This window comes from Lampetra planeri, unplaced genomic scaffold (genome assembly GCF_965212315.1).
Source record: "Lampetra planeri unplaced genomic scaffold, kcLamPlan1.2.h2 scaffold_2155, whole genome shotgun sequence".
Classification (NCBI taxonomy): Eukaryota; Metazoa; Chordata; class Hyperoartia; order Petromyzontiformes; family Petromyzontidae; genus Lampetra; species Lampetra planeri.
Window position 1 is genome coordinate 1 of NW_027614920.1, and position 17,671 is coordinate 17,671.

Here is a 17,671-nt window from a genome sequence, read left to right on the forward strand (position 1 = left end):
AGATACACCGGAATACACCTGCTCAACTGTTACACGCCTGCAGAGACACAAATGGATGTATTAGGTCATATAGCTGCAAAGGTCCATTTTAGGACTGTTGAAACTGTTGCTAATTGCTAGTCATTGCTAGCCTCCAGTGTGTTTGGCAGCAGCAGAACCCACATGAAGATATTGTTTTCTTCATACTTTCCTGGTGGTTTCTGGAATTCCTTTAATGTTTGCCATGAAGGGGTAAACTGCGCCACCAGCAGGATGACTGATGTGAAGGTCATACATTCAGGCTTTCACCACACCAGCTGACTTCCGACAGGCCACAAATGTTGACCTTGGATAGGATGCACAGCAGGTGTCCCCCTGTGAGAGCCGCTGGAGTTGGGTTGGTTGTTTGTGATCTCATCTCTTGAAAATACTTGAGATGAGTGTTTTCTTTACACCATATAGGGGCAAAGGGGCCACCCAAAGTCAGGTGGATGTTATAAATTCATCAGAACAACCAATAATCAATAGCTGCTCTGATAGACAGTGGTGACCTTCTAGTGCTCAGCATAATGTCCAGTCTTCCACTGCACTTGTGCTGGTGGCGAATATCAAGAAGGGCTGAGAAAAGGGAGAGTCGCTATAACAACAAGACAAGCTGGAGGAAGAGAAATTGGGGAATAAAAAGAATGCGGAAAGCTTGTGCCCCCCTCCCACCCTGGGTTAACTCTGCACTCCCTTTCCCTTTCTTTTTCTCTTCACTATTTGCAAAAAAACATGCGCTCCACTGCACACACACACACACACACACACACACACGTGTGAATTACTACCTCAAACTCTCACAAGCGCAGCCTGACACCAGCACTCAGATAGACACGCGGACCACAGCATTGCCATTCAGCTCACTCACACATGTTCCGCATCCTTCTGTGTTTGTCATGGCTATATTTAGACCCATCGTGCTAGCTGGATGACAGGTTTATTTGTGTGGCAATGGTATTCCTCAGCGTGAAAAAAAATCCACCTTTTACTTTACGTTGTCATTTTTAGCTCATATGAGGGTGATCCTTTCTCCAAGGAGGGAACACGTGAATGCTTGTTGAAACGGATGTCCTTGTCAATGCCTCTCTGGCGCTGCACTAATGTTCTTGCTGAATAAACATAGACTACTTTAAGTGTCTCTGATAAGGCTGATGCAGTGTGTCTCTGTGGGGTCGCTTACAACAAGAATGTGGATGCTTTTTCAGTTCAGTTCAGTTCAGTATTCTTTTTTTTTTCCTTTTTTTCAAACGCCCAGGCACTTTTTTTGCCCTGGTTTATGCTGTCAGACCTCTCATAAGTAAATATGTCTATAAATGGGCAAGCTCTCTCTTCACTTGTGCCCCCCACACATGCAGACACACCGTTGACTCCCTTTCTCCACTGAGTGTTTTTCTCTTCGGTCGCTGTATCGGTCAGTTCTCTTGTCTTTTCACTGTGCTGATCCTACTCCAAGCAGCTGTTGGGGTGAAGATATTTTCTGCTCAGTTTGTGATGGAGAAGCCAGCAGGCAATCAGGCACATTTTATCAACCGCAATTGCCCTAATGTTGCTAACCATTCCATTCTTGACCTAGCTGGTGTTCTAGGTCTTATTAAAGTCGGAGCCAATCTTCTGCTCATTAAAGTCTAAATTAATCCACAATCTCCACCACCCACCATCCACTTGCTCTTTAATCCCTCATTCTATATCTCTCACACTATCCCTCTAAACCCCCTAAACCCTTTTCCCTCCCCTCTTGTTCATGTTGTGCGTGCCTGCGCGGTAGCTTTTTCTTAAAACAGACTGCCCTGCACTGATCCTACTAAAGTCCTTCTTTGCTTCCCCTCCTTCAATCTGCAGTCCAGCTGTTCCACATTAGCACATCCAGAGTTGTGTTGGCCGAAGGAGGCTCATGTGTAGAAACAGGAATAGAACAGCAGCCTCAGATCGAAAGCCTCAGCCTCCTCTCGCTGGCTTCTAAGCTCACCAGATGCAACACAAGGATGACGATTTTTCTTTTTTTTTGTCTTGTTGCATCTTGTGTATGTCTGGAAATTGTGACAAAATGGGTAGCAGAACACTTTCAGTATCACTTGCAACACACATCAAGTGCAATTTGTTAGTGCTGAGTGTTTTTTGAAAGAATGCTGACAGTCTCGTTTGTTGTCTTTGATTTCAGGGAGGTGGTCACCAGACGGCGCCAATCCCGCTTGGGGTCCTTTTTCCTCATCGATGTGCAGTGGCTGAAATAACTGTCAGGCTTGTGTATGGCTGGTGTGTTACTGAGAATGTAACTGGAGCCATTCCCCTCGGGAACTGTAACACCCAGAACCGACAGAGAACATCTGACTGTTCTATCCTGCACAACTACAGTTACAACCATGCCAGCAAAAGCACCGATATATCTGAAACCTGCCAATAATAAGAAGGGGAAAAAATGTCGCTTGAGAGATATTTTGTCCCCAGACATGATAAGTCCACCACTTGGGGATTTTCGGCACACCATACATATCGGCCGAGGTGGGGAAAGAGATGCCTTTGGTGACATGTCCTTCCTCCAGGGGAAGTATGAGCTCCTACCAGGGAAGGGAGACATCCAACCTCAGTATGGCATCCAAGGTGAGTTTCTGCGAGCCAACAGCACAGGTGATGCCTCCTTTGCTGAGACCCCCTCACCTGTTCTCAAGAACGCCATTTCCCTCCCAACCATTGGAGGCTGCCAGGCACTTACCCTTCCGCTAATCTCCTCCACTGTGTTCCCTGTGCACCCGGAGCCCCTGGAGGACATTGTAGGGCCCACATCTCCCATGAAAGGCGACAGCATCGAGGAGGTGGAGATCCTGCCGATGGATGCTTTGTTGTGCTCAATGGACGTCTTCAGCAGCAAGCCTTCCTCTCCATCTGCAGATATCCAGTCAAAGCCTGATGTGCTTCTGGATCTTCTTGAGAACACGGGAAACCCCACTTCCAAAGAAGTTGCCATGGCTAACAAAATAAACAAAGGTGAAACCAGGATTGACAAGCCATCATCTTATTGTATCAATGGCCATGGCAACGCTGTCTACAAAGGGAACGGAAGCCTTAACAGCAACACGAGCAGCGACAGCTTTGACAGTTTTCAAGAGGACTTTAAGACCAAGAGTTCCAAGGGCGATGGCAATCTCAATGGCAACTGCAATGGCTTCAGACTGTTTAACAATGACATTGATCTGGAATTCAAACAGGAACTCTCCAAGTGCAATGTAGAGTGGGTGGACAGGGACAGTGGGGTGGAGGAGGGACGCATCTGTGATTTTGAGTTTGAGTTTTCCAAAGAGAAGAGCACATCGCAGGATTCCCTCGCCCACATCACGGGGTCATTCCTCTCCCTTGAACTTGATTTGGGTCCTTCCATCTTGGATGATGTGCTCAACATCATGGATAAGCCAGCAGTGAAGAGCAGGCCTTGAGCTGCAGTGACACCCACCGAGAGGAGAAAGGGAATTATTTAACTCTAGTCATTAGATGAGAAAAAGACTCGATCAGAATGGTGTCAGAATATCATTATGATGAAAATGACCTACAATAGAGTGAGCTGTTTATGTTTTTATTGTCAAAACATACAAGTATTTTAGCTTCTATGGAGTGTTGGTTCTTTGTTTGCCATGCTAGCACCATGTTGAAATGCGTGTGAGCTACAGCTAAACACAGCAAGTGTGCCTTTCATTTGACATTTCTGTATATATGCTATGTGATGGATTTGTTGTATGCTGACTTCTACACATTATGCAAAGACAGTGTCTTTTTCTACACAGGCAAGAACACGTTTGTGGCTCTTAGTGGGTTTAACAAAGCACAACTCTGTCACATTATTCGTTTGCTATGTCCAACAACAGTGCACTATGCATATTTGTGTGTGTGTGGGGGGGGGGGGCTGTTTTTGTTTTATGGTTGGTTGATTTTAACACAAATAAATTCATTTCTGACCTGTCCTGGATAATTTCTTGTAGGGAGTGCGAGCTTGCACCAGAATGTACATCAAAAATACTCAAATACTCTCAAAGAGATCAACTGAAGTGAGGCTGAAAACCTAAAGAGCTCATAAAGAGCAAGCACAAGAGAGATGGGAGAGGCATACAAGATCGCAACGAGGAGAAAGGAAAACAGATTGACAGAAAGAAGGATGAAACCGATTTATTTTCTCGCCTCTGACATTCCTTACATTCTGCCTCCTTGCCCTGAAGTGGGAGCACCGGTGGGCCTTCATCTGCTCAACCAGGCGCCTGCTCCATTTGTTTGCGTGTGGATAGGACAGACAGAGGAGGGGTCTTTCAAATTCTCTGCATTCCAGCCACAGAGCACAAGTGTCCGGGACCAGCCATAAATCAGTCTGGAGTGAGGAGGGAGGGTGTAAGAGCCACACCATCCATCAGCCAGATTGTATGGAGAGATTGGGTTGTAAACCACACACTTATGACCCAAAGGCAAATTCTGGCTGAGCGATAGATGACCCCCCCCCCCCCAAAACAAACAAACAAACAAACAAAACCCAACAACAACAAACAAAAAAAAAACCCAGAAAATAACAGAAAGAAATGAACCAAAAACTACTGTCCTGCTTCAAGATCACCCCTACTCGCTAATTTCATAGACAAATAGAATAATTTTTGGGACTGGTTCCATTTCTGTGATGGAGCAGACAAATGTGGTGAAATGCTCTGGCTGCCCCTCGCAGCCTAAGAATGTCCATAAACAACCACAAACAGCTCAGCCGAAGGATTCGAAGCTCTCATCATACCAGATGTTTGACACAACATGAACACAAGAAAACCCGAGTGATGGTAGATGCCCCAGGAACTGGAAAATCCCAGCATTAGTGAGAAAGAGTTTGCCTACCTCCAACCTGGAGTAATGAAAAACATTTGCTGTCAAGGTAATTACTATTGTTACACCTGTAGCGGCAAGTCGCTGACTTGATGACAGTCATCATCTGACAGGCGCAAGGACCCCAAGTGAGCTCCGTTTAGTTTACAAAAGAAACCGTGACCACAGCAGTCCAGCATGTTGTGTAACATATTTGAAGCCTTTCTGTTTCATACCAAAGATCTTTGGACACTTAAGACCAGGAAATTCCAGCATTTTATGAAATCCAATACAAATACTCCACATATGTTCGACACTGAAGACTGCCTCCATGCTTTCTCGCTGTGGGTTCATGTGAAGGTTTTTATTTGTTTGTTAGGTTTGTTTCATGCTTCTTGAGGTTTGTCATTTAAGCTTGATGTTTGTTTTATTTCAAAGCCTAGATAGTACAAAAATAAATAAAACTGTTGCATAACACGAACAGCGAATTGGCAGATGGGAAGTCTGGCTTCAGTCTTCTCTGGAACTCTGCGGATATTAGAGAAAACACCAAAGGAAAAAGGTAGAAATAATTCTAATACCAAGGGATTAAAGAACAACTTTGAACCAATGAGACATGCACTGAAACCGCCTACGATTTTGACGTACTCTCAGACCGCAGTCAGAAGCTGGTAACACAAAGAGTCCACACAGCAACACAATCAGCTCATTCGGAAAACACCCACGGACGCACAAGCAACACAGCAAAATCAGTGTTTCTATCTGCAACACAACTTAGTTTATAACTGTCTGTCCTTAAAAGTTGGCAAATTATTTGCATTGAAACCTTTTAAAATCTGTGTTGTCAAACTGGTGTTGATATTGAGGGAGGGGTCGTCGAATGGGGGACAGACAGGAAAGGAGGTGACAAGGGTGTCGACATGACATGCTGCCTTGTAATTTACCAACCAGTTGTTTTTTTGACGAAAACAGACAATGACAAGTCTCTGAAATCTGCAGTTTTAAAACAACAACTCATGCAAGAGGAAGAGAGTTGAGAGGAAACGTGAATGGAAACAATAAACCCAGAAACCTTTTGTCTTCAGGTTCCAGATAAATGAAAAATGTAAGAACATTTCATGGACATCACTCCAGCAGAGTAAGTGATCCAGCTCCACAGTTTCCTGAGGTGAAGTTGTTAGTTCACAGATGAATACGCTTTGGCTCAGAGGTGCCAAAGAAAGCACAGCTCAGGACCAGCAAAACTTTCCACCCGGGCTTCCCAACAGAGGTGCACAGTGCAAACACTGTCTTTCACACCGAGGTGTCGGTGAAGGAGACAGACCTGAGTGCTGTAAGGTGAATGGAAGGGAAAACTTTAATAAGATGTTTCCTTGCTCACTGGGAGGATACAGTGTCTCTTATAGCCATCTGCTGTAAATTCTCTCCAAGTGAGCCCAAACCGAGAGGGAGTAGTTCTAGATCGGTCTATCTGAGCTTTGAATGTACAATGTGCCTTAGTCTCTGCACCAAAGCGCTCAAATTAGCTAGTTAACACTTAGCAAATAAGGCTAAGGGAATAAATGCATCACGACAATGATGCAATTATGGCATTACTACCAACAGCAGCGACAACGGATCAATGTCGTGGTGCTGTGGAAGCTGTATCGTTGCCGGCAGGGAAGGAGAAGACGACTGCTAGCTATGCTGTGTGCCATGGCTTGGTGCTAGGAGAGACCGAGAGAGTCCCGCAGTTCATGTTTACTTCATGTGCATGGCTGACAACTAGTTTAACTTCCTGTTAAAGGATGGCCAGTCTGAACTATTCACACCGCACAAGTCCGATCAGTGGTTCAGTTTGATCAAGATCGAGCGCGCGTCTTTCGGGCAGACCAAATTTTGGTTCATTGGTCTGGAGCTTTCACGTCTGTAAATTTGTTTCAGATCGAAAGGAAAAGTCCAAAAGTCCTCACCAAACAAGGTGTGAAAGCCCCGAAGAACAGAGTACTATCATTTACCTTGAGATGCCGAGCACAAGTTTTTTTGGGCTCAAGTGATTTTTTTTTTTTTTTTTTTTTTTGGAAGTGCTGATGTAGCAACATGGAGCTGCAGTTTCCCCAGGGAGGAGGACAGCGAGCGTGAGCGGGGCTTGATGCAGTGCAGACATTAACTGGCTCACATGCAGTTTGTATCTGCTGGGCTGTTGACTGTTGTTTGCCTGACAGTAACCATAGTGAATCTGTATCTTTGGCACGTGAGTGCTTCGCTGAAAGGAGGGCAAAGCGGACGAGTGTCAAACAGAGCAATGTCACCTCTGGGGCACCAGAACAGCTCGTGACAAAACACAGGCACATTTGCTGGTGGTGCCAAGAAGATAGAGTGAAACTAGAGCTATTGCAAATATCCCTCATGCAACTGTAAGATAATGCTTTTTCTTGGCTTTTTGTACTTTGCAGTAACCAGCAGGATTCAGACGTGATTACATTAAAGATTTTTATTGTAACTTCACTTCTGTATCTTTATCCATTTACATCCACTGTGAAGTTTTTACTTTTTTTCCCTTGTTTTATAGGTTTTCACAACTTCTCCATTCACCAGTCTTATCAATCTTATTTGTACTCGTTGCTGTTATTCCACAAAACGCTATGGTAAAATATTATGAAATGAAATTCAAACCTCCATGTCAGGAACATCTGCTGCTGATTTCTGCATTAGTTTGAGCCTGCATTCTGTGACATTTATAGTCCCGTCAGGTTTATGCTGAACTCGATGACGGTTCTTTACTTGGCTTAAATTACAGCAACATATCTAGGATTGATTTATTTTATTCCTGTAGCTGGGGATGAAGGACACAAAAATGATTCATGATCATACTTAAAAAGTAAAAAATAGTCCATCATGCCTTACTTTACTTTAACATCCTAGTTTATCCTCCACACAGTATTTGCACTTTGCTTGTGTCGTGCTTCCATAATTGAACAAGTGAGGGAGTGACATCAGACAGAAAGCAACAGGTCTGCTCCTGTGTCCTTACATCATTTAAAAAAAGGTCATTAAAGGTCATTCGTCAAAATAGATTCCTTTCATTCAGTCCCAGTATGTTTCTGCTATGTTTTGCTGCAACAGCTATTTATCATATGTGTATAAGCAGGAACAGGACCACATCTAGCTGTCCTGTTACTCAGAGGCGTGCTACAGTATATTGCTGGAGGTCGTGGAAAAGGCTGCTGTCCGATGAGAGCAGGGAGGGAGAATGACTTTTTATGTTTAGTCATTGAAGTTGTATCAAAGCAATGCTATCTGCTGAGATTGAAAAGAAGTTTGTTCGCTGTCATGCAAAGCTAGATACCCCCTCTCTCCTTCAGAACTCCGTGTGGCGCCAGAAAAACGGGGCTGTGACTCAGTCCAGTAGGATGAAACATGAATGCACTCTCTGTAAACTTGAGTTCCTTCTAAGGCAGCGCAAGGGGATGAAACCCAGAGCTGCGATCATATGAGTCTTTCTGAAATCATCCTTGTCTATTTTTTCCCTTTTCAAATGGCATGCCCCCATTCCAGGGCAGCAACTGCCCATTAGGGAGCTCCAGTCATCTATATTAGCCAAAAGGAGATATTTATACATACAGTCTTTGATACATTTCCTCCAACAACCCTCTTCACTGTCATGCAAACGGAGAAGCACTGGGCTTAGGGGGGGCTTTCCCCTATTTGTGAAGGGCGACATCACTTACCATCTTAGCCTCTCATGGCTCAGCAACAACAACAACACCACCTCTGTCAGCCTAAAGTGATGAGCTACTGCAGTCACCCTCTGTGATCCAACATTAAGGTCAGACTTGTCCTGGGAGTGAGAGTACTGGCAGATGTATGCCAGTCCTATGAATACTGTCGAGAAATGGCCGTCCCAAAGGGACGTCAAAAGGGATTCTTGTTAGCCTCCGTTAGCCCACCTACATGCATCAAACATCAAGTGGTGGTTTGTGTGCGACGACACCAGGTATTTGTCCTTTCCCACAGGTCATGTCCCCCAATAATCATAAATACAGCACCTGGTTTGCATATGAGGCATGGAAGGGGGATTCTGAAACAAACTTTGACACGTACCGGTGCCTCGCAGTGCCAGCTGTGAATTTACTTAGAACTGTGCACATGTGATTGAATTACCCGAGACACATGTTGATGTGTAGTCTGAACCAGAACTGAAGACTCCTGAAGCAGTATAATCTTCAATTACTTTGTCTTAAGAATAGAACGTACTAAGATGAAGTATATTTCACACAATTCGGCTGCAAATGTTATAACTGCAGCGTTTTATGTGGATGCTGTTCCACAGATGTAAAACGGGGAGAGCATGAAAGCACCAAGTGTTCAGGTCAGACTCTGAATTCCTGCTGCTGTGGCCTAAAGCCTTCAGGATTCTGCCTTTTAAGGTCTGGCCCCACTCTGGGTCCCCTTATCCCCATTCAAGCGTGATCCATGTGGCCCACTGGGTGCCCAGAAGTCTTCTCTCATATGTTGTCACCAGCCAGTCAAGCGGTCACGTCTGAAGGAAATTTCCGAGCAGGTTCTTCACCACAAAAACACAAAACAGCAGCTGGTGGATGTATAGTTTATGCTTTGTTTGGTATTTTACACTACGTTTGCGCAGTTGAATTTACAACAAGGTCATAAAGTAGAACAACACACAGCATGTGGAGAGCGAAAGAGAGGGACACCCCAAAACTTCACATTTCAGAGAAAGAGAGGGGACGATTTATAAATAAATACCAAGGATATTCTCATAACATGGTGACCTCAGTCCTGCTCTCAAAGGTTGCATTGTGCGTTCTCCATAATCCGTGTCTGTGAAATTCATCTATTTCCATTTGACACTGTGGGGAGTAAAGCAATTAAACAGCATATCCTTCAGCTCTTTCACTGGATTGTCAATCACCGTGAGGGCCGAGGAGCCCTGGCTCTCCTTGTAGCCCCCGTCGACTTCAGGAATATCTTGGACAAAGGCCCAGTATGAATCACAGCAAACAGCAGATCGACCAGGAGATTTAACAGTGAGCAACACAATCGGCGTCAGTGTCTGACACTGACACCACCAAAGAATAACTCAAAGCAGAATGTCGTATTTTATATTTCCACATATGACTCCAGACATCAACTTTTCACTGAAGCTAGTGGGAGTAAAACAGCCCTCTACTCCATATAAGAGTGATTTACCACTGTTGTAAACTAATATTCCCACCAAGTTACCACCGATTTGCTTTGCTGCTTCTTTGAACGACAACCTCATTAATCCCAAACTTTTACTCTTACATAACTGACCTTTCGCAGGGATCACAGGTCAGAGCCCTTTTCTTCAGACAGGGGGAAATACCAGTCATGACGTCTCCCAGATGGAAAGTCAAGATTTTTGCTGCCAGTATTTTGAAGAGCAGGAATATGGAAAGTCAAAGATGGATCACTGATGTCGGAGGTAACGACCTCTGAGTGCTCGTGGCCTTCGGGAGATGCCAAACTGTTCAGGTCTTTAAAAAAAAAAAAGATGAATTCTTGATGAGATGATGAGCCCACACACGACGGAAGGAGTGATGGGCTTGTTGCCCCAGGAGGAGCAGTAAACACGCAGGAGGATGCATCAGTCCATAGCAACAACAGGACGGACAGAGAGTACCAGAACTGACAGCGTTTTACTCCCTGAACATCACAGACAAGGACACGTTGAGCATTTACCCCCCAACTGCTCCCAAATCAGGCCTGTTGATGTGGCAGCACACTGCTCAGGAGTGTGTTTCAATGACTGGATATGAAAAGTGTTCTTCCAGAAGGAAGTTTTTGAAGCAAATGTGCCCATTCAAGATCCTGTTTGACGCCAGCCATCATCGAGTTGGGAATGAGGCATAGGGGGGCGGCTTTTTGTAAAAAATGATGATATGAAGCTATGACAACGATCGTGGAGTCGGTTCAGTCATGGTGCTTTTCCACAACACAGTTCCGGTAACAAACAAACAAAAGAAAAGAGACGGAGCAGGACCCCATCACTGACAGACGTCAACATCAAACTGTAGAACAGTCAAAAATGTCATTATAAAATCAGCTAGGAAATATGACAACCAAATCAGCGACACTGCAAACAAATCTTTTGTCCCCAGAGTCAGGCAGTCCTCTTTCCTGTCTTGTCTATTTTTCGTGTCTGGTACCTTGCACATAATGAAGAGAATCCGGTCTGATGGGGTCTCTGTTGGTGGGTTTGACTTGGATCGGCAGCATGAATCACTCCACATCATTCTATTAACCTTTTCGTTCACGAGCATCATTTTTACTCTCATCAAAAGACAGAAAACAACTTTAATCTATGACTGAGATAAAGAAAACTTCAAATGATATACATCTTTTTGCACGTTGTGCATTCTCAACTTTTGTCAACAGTTGTCATGAGGACGAGAGGATGGTGAGCAGCGCCCTCTGCTGTCTGCTGAGTCATTCAGCGTGTCTGGGGGTTTATCATTAACAAACCCCAGAGGTTTTACGTTCAGCTTTAGTTTGCATGTAGACACCCACATTTGTCTTAGCAGTAGACTAAAACTACTTTATCAAATAGAAATACTTTATCAATCCCTGGAAGGAAAATTTGTTTCTTTCAGCATCACTGACCAAAAGTACAAATAGAAGATAGTTGAGAAAGAGAAATTAAAAGGGGAAAAGGGTGAATTCACCTTTTAATATAAGCTGTTATTTTAGTCATATGCCTTATATATATACTGATTCTGATACTGTTAGACATGAAATGTCATGTTTAATTCTCAATTAGTGTCTTTGTTTATTTCTTTATTCATCCATTTACATCAAATATATATTGACATGTTTTCGAGTTAGAAACACCCTGCATTAAGTGTGGATAGAAATGCAAATGCTACAAAGACTCTGCAGCAGAGACGAGCTATAAATTACAGCAACAAAGGGAGATGTGGATAAATGTCAATTTGTGTGAGAAGCTGACAGATGAGATTTCTTGGCTGGTTCAGTGGACGTGACCTCAAATCTCCATGGCGAAGGGCTCCTGGGGAAAAAAAAAAAGGAAAGGAACATTTCACATACTAGAAATAAACATGCAGAGACTTAACCTGACTTAGATTGTTATAAATGGTTGGATGCTGGAGACTGATCCCAGCTGTCAAAGGACCAAGGGTCCCTGGAAGAGTCACCAGCTCACTGCAACCATTAGTGCTCACGTTCACAACTACAGTGAATTTAGAGTAGATTTTGAACGACAGTAGAACGACAAAGTGTTCATGCTTCAAAGAACACGTCCAGCATCATTGAATTGTCAGTAGGTCTGAAGTCAAAATAAAGTGATCCACATCATATCGTATATACACTGGTTGTAACAACAAATGCCTTTTGGACAACATAAATAATAAACTTTGGCGTAATTCTCCACTGATAGGACTTCTGTGTTCTTAAATATGTGTGACAGTACCACGTGTGTGTATGTGATGGGTACTTTTTTCATAGAAGTATGTATGTACTCTGTTGTTGATCCCTACTGATGATTTTATTTTAATGTTTCTGATCATTTTTCCACTCTTCTATTTGTTAGTGCCCCCCTCAGAAGGTGGTGCCCCTACACACGGGTTACGGTGGACTGTTGACCTGTAACGCATTGAGTTCAGCCACTCTCCTGCTCCACTCCTCCTCTGTCATCTCTTCCTCTTCCCCCGTGTCTGCCTCATCCTCTTCTGCCTGGCGCTCTCCTAAAATAAAAATGGGCATTCAACGGACACACAGTGAACGCTCGGACCCGAACAAAGACTTTTCAGACTCACGTGGTCAGTGGTTTTGTCTGTTTCTTACCATTGCAGGTCAGAGCGGTGCAGACCCAGTTTCCACAGGCACACACGCACTTGTTGCACTCCATTTGAGTTTGAGCTCCGTCCTCAAACACTTCGTCCTCGAGGGCACACTCTGAAAGCACACACACACACGCACACACACACACATGGGTCAGGCAGTTAAGCAGACTAAAACATCCAATGTGCCACACCACACTATTACTTCGATGCTCTAGCATGTACAAATTACACCTTTAATTTCTGTCCCACATTGGTATGTGATGATTATTTTTCGTCACCCTGACTGAGGGGCTAAAGGACAGAGGACAAATTGTAATTGTGATGTTGACTGATTTTCAAATAGAGCAAAAATGATAATAAAGATCACAAAGAAACCAGTATAACAGAATCATATTGTACCTTTGAAGATACATACATATATATATATATATATATATATACAAAAAAATAAAATAAATAATATAAATATAAAATCATGTCAATATAAAAACGTATAACTACAAATAAATACAAATATAAATACAAATAAATATAATTTATTAAATAATATTTACAACAAATAAATAAATAAATAAATACATGTTTGATAGTGTTACATTCACATTAGCCATGTTATACATATACAAATTGGGCTATACACGTAAAATTGACTTGAACTGAATATTCCTCCAGTTTGTGTCGGTGTGTGAGATTACGTCTCTCAGGTGGATGGTAGGTGGGTGTCAGACAGTTGATGAACTCCTTTAAACTCAGTTTCCAATCTGCGTTTTCATCCGACAGCTCGATCAAAGCATCGACACACAGAGACCTGAAAGAGGAACAAAACAGTTGGAGTTCATCATTGATGAGCAAATCAAATATGACATGAAATTGTCAGGTCATACCTGAGCAGCAGGTTAGTCTCTGGAGTATTAGAGTACGTCAGGTTGAGCGCTGTTTCGTTATGTTTCAGGAATCTCAGAAACTCCTTGGAATCGAGCTGCGAATCTCCATTATCGTACATCTGCAACATGTTTACAAACTGAAATTAACTACAATTATTGGACTGCAACTTATTAACAATGATTCCAACATTTCATCAGCAGCATCACAAAAATGACCAAAAGGCCAAGAACAAGAGGACTTACCTGATGATACGTCTGAAGGAGGCTGTGCACCAGTGACACATTGAATGTCAGGTTGGCAGATCCCACCTCCTCCTCAATCCAGTGGATTACTCTCTCTCTCAGCCAATCCCGATCAGACAGGAAACCACACCACTGGAATCATACCCGACAACAACACCGCTGTCAGACAGTACTAATTCATTTTTAATCTATATTTTTAAAAAGATGTACAGACTTACTAGGAGTCACGCCTGTTGTTGTTTGTTTCTCTGCCAACAACCAAACGAACACATGTCGATTAGAACCTACATGAACACACTTTGCTTGGAATGACAGTGACAGTGGGACAGAGCGTTTACACACAGACCCAGACAGCGTCCTGCGTGGTTTGCGTGTATTTTGCTTTGTGTCATGCAGGCGTCCCGGTGCAGCTCACAGTGATTCCTGTAGGTTCGACCGTTACTGCCACAAACCCAGTGGTCCGAAACGTCGCAGTGCTGCACACACACACACACACACGCACACACACACACACACACACACACACACACACACACCACACACACACACACACACACACACACACGCACACACACACACACACACACACACACACACACACACACACACACACACACACACACACACACACACACACACACACACACACACACACACACACAGAGAGAGAGAGAGAGAGAGAGAGAGCTCACATAAATCTCACCTGTTGAGCCAAACAAGGTGAACAGAGCCATGACGTGTGGAGGATTTATATAAAAACATCACTATTTTTGCTGGTGTTTGTTTGTCTGTCTGTTAGCAAAATAAAAAAATAACTCATGAGTTATGAACAGATTTTAATGAAATGGTTCATGAAATGATGATAATGGACCTGGAACAGATGATTAAATGTTGGTAGTCCTGAGGAATCTGTTTACGGATTTTTTTTTTTTAAATCATTGCCAAGAATCTGAATATATTTTCAGGCAACAAATAAAGACAAGAACTAACACCATATTGTAGGTGAGTCTGCTGATTTAGCACAGTGTCAGCAGATTTGTTTATCTTCAATAGCTCTGGAGCTACATCCAGAATAAAACAGCCACCAGCTAAATAGTGAATTTTCACAATAACCATTGAACTATAAAGGCTATAAATCGGTGTATTCCCATGTAATAAGGGATGTTTCCTTGGTCAAGGGATCTATTAATGTAAATAAAATAAGGTGAGGTATATTAATATTTGGTGTTTGCCTTCGTAGTTAAATCTTACATTCTTCTTTTGCAAAGATTCACATCTTCACTTTCCCAAAACCACTAATCATCCTAGTGAGTTTATTGGATGAGTGTCTGTGTGCATCCAGTCCATCAGTTGTTTTACCTGCAAGCAGCGACAGACCGGTTCTCCTCTGTCAGTCGACACACACTCTCTACCTGCACCACAGAAAGTCCTGGCGCACACCGACTGATGCTGACACACACACACACACACGAAAAGAGAGAGAGTATTCATGCCTTTCCTCCGCTAAAAGAAAAGAGAAATTGTGATGATTGGTGGTTGTGCATGAGTATGCGTGTGTCCCGGACACCAGATGGTGACCTTTGACCTCCCTGTGGGAGACACACAAGCTGTTTAAAATGACAATGACTCTCCAAAACACACACACACACACACACACACACACACACAACACACACACACACACACACACACACACGTGCGTCAGTCCTGGAGCAGCTGGATGGCTGGAGAGTTTGATTTGGTGTATTCAGCAAACTGACAACATCATCAGAATAATCTGTTGGTTTTGAACTCTCTGTCCGTCTGAACACACCAGCTGTGCTAAAATGCTAACAGCTAGCGTTACACAGAATTTTCAGAATTAATGACACACTCCAAGCATTGTATTTCACGTTGCCCTGAAAGAAAGAGGTCATTTTAATTACAAAAAAAGGAATGATGTGGCCTCTGCAGGTGGGATTTACACACACATAGCAAACATTCCTCTGCAGGTCAAAAAACCCACCATCACTTAATAGAACCTCTGGACCTGGACTGTAAAATAAATTAAGACAAAATTAAAAAAAAAAAAAAGAAAAGATAAAATAGATCAGAAAATCTGGTCTTTTTTTTCAATGTTTTGATCAAATTGTTCCACTCATTGACGCAGAATAGACAACACATCTGTCACCTCCAGCTGACATCTGCTCAGCCGCAACCTGCTGTTAACAACCAACACACACACACACACACACACACACACACACACACACACACACACACACACACACACACACACACACACACACACCCAGCAGCCAGCAGCAGCAGTTTGAGATGTAATTATAGGTTTCTGCTTTAACCCTGTTGGCCTTTGAAACAATTTGTCCTCCTCCATATCAGTCTTTTCCCTTCTTAGTCTTTCCTTCACTTTCCTCCTCATTTGCTATTTTGCACAATATTTTGTTTTTACTTTTCTTCACTCACAGACATCTTCTAAGTTCATCTTCTTGTTTTTAGATGTTTTCTGTAGAGGACCATCAGTATAGTAATATTAGATTTATCCTGAATCTCCAGTCATTTTCAGTTGTACTTTCCTGGTTACATGACATCAGATTCATTTGCTCTGAACTTGAAGGTGTCAAAGTTCACTCTAACTATCAGACTGTCAAGGCATTCGGTTGCAACCTTGTGACCCGCCACATATTTTAGATAACTAAGTAGGACGATACATGCAAACCTGTCAAAAAGCAGCATATTCGTCATTCTCATCGTGACATGTTTTTTTTTTCTTTTTTTCATAGTATCAGTGCTGACCTGGATGAGAGGCGAGGGGGAGACGGGACAAGAGGTGGAGACCAACAGCAGGAAGACTGAGATGAGGAACATCTGGAAAGAGAGAAGGCAACAAATAATGACATATAAAATAATAATGACAGTGTGTCTGTGTTCATGTGAAGACTACGTCTTTGTGTTTCTTCCTTTTTGTACCCTTTAATTTCCCTTTAATATATATTTCTTCTTGCACCTCAATTTGGTGCACAGAGGTCGTCAAAGATTGCATTAAAGCATTTTTTGTCATGGAATGTTGATAAATGTAAATGAAAGCGATAATAGTACCAACCTATCTAAACTGTACATACACTACCAGTCAGTGGTTTGGACACACTTTCTCTGTCCAGTGAATATGTACCGTATGCTATCTATGATGTAAATCAAACATTATATGAGGCAGTCCTACCGTGTAGGGCAAACACAACTGGTCAAGAAGGACTTTGCTCTGTAATCAAACGCTGAAGGAACCTGTCAGTCAGTATCCAGGGAGTCAGCGTCAGGTCAGATCATGTTGAGTAAAACAAAACAACAATGAGATTTGTTGTTGTTGTTGAGAAAATCCACACGGACAACTGGAGACTTCTGATCCAAACTGAGTTTACATCCAGCCAGCGTCTGCTTTGCTCCGCAGTCACAAAAAGAAAGAAGAGGAGCAGGAGGGATGCTGAAGACCAGCTGTCCCCACACCCCCACCACACACACACACACACACACACACACATACACACACACAAGCTGTCCTCTTAAAGAATGATAAGTTAAAGGCACACCGCTGGCTGACATGTTCAGACACAGAGGAGACTGACTTACTGTACAGTTTGTCAGATGTGTTGGTGTCGAGCTGCTGAAATATTTGGGTTTAAAATCCTTTTAAGCCGTTGTCCTTATTCACAAAAGACTTTGAACTTTCACTATCTGCTATTTGCTATTGAAGTAAAAGTACCCATTTATCACTGCAAAAAAAAGATAAAACAAAAAACATGTATTTCATACCACAGTTGACATATGAGATATTTATTGACAAATAATCTGCAATGTTATCGAGGGACATTTAACAGTAAACGA

General features: G+C 42.9%; 2 protein-coding genes across 2 annotated transcripts; one reads left to right on the plus strand and one right to left on the minus strand.

The window, feature by feature from the left end:
• The first annotated feature begins 2,381 nt into the window (after nt 1–2,381).
• Nucleotides 2,382–3,449, plus strand: CDC42EP3 (CDC42 effector protein 3). Its single transcript, XM_078623292.1, has 2 exons — nt 2,382–3,056; nt 3,150–3,449. The coding sequence occupies exons 1-2, from the start codon at nt 2,382–2,384 to the stop codon at nt 3,447–3,449; spliced, it is 975 nt and encodes a 324-aa protein (XP_078479418.1).
• An 8,998-nt stretch (nt 3,450–12,447) lies between these two features.
• On the minus strand, nt 12,448–16,660 carry FSTL1 (follistatin like 1; the record flags this gene model as incomplete). The annotated part of the gene is made up of 8 exons (XM_078623294.1): nt 12,448–12,566; nt 12,667–12,777; nt 13,361–13,473; nt 13,550–13,668; nt 13,793–13,924; nt 14,131–14,268; nt 15,152–15,241; nt 16,589–16,660. Coding segments are annotated over 8 exons (894 nt in total), but the record flags the coding sequence as incomplete, so codon positions are not given.
• Between the last annotated feature and the right edge of the window lie 1,011 nt (nt 16,661–17,671).

What these genes read in the sequence shown, in the direction of transcription:
- CDC42EP3 (XM_078623292.1), top strand. Translation starts at nt 2,382, where the DNA reads ATGCCAGCAAAAGCACCGATATATCTGAAACCTGCCAATAATAAGAAG. An exon ending in GTATCAATGGCCATGGCAAC is followed by an intron (nt 3,057 to 3,149) that starts GCTGTCTACAAA and finishes AAGAGTTCCAAG; the next exon opens with GGCGATGGCAATCTCAATGG.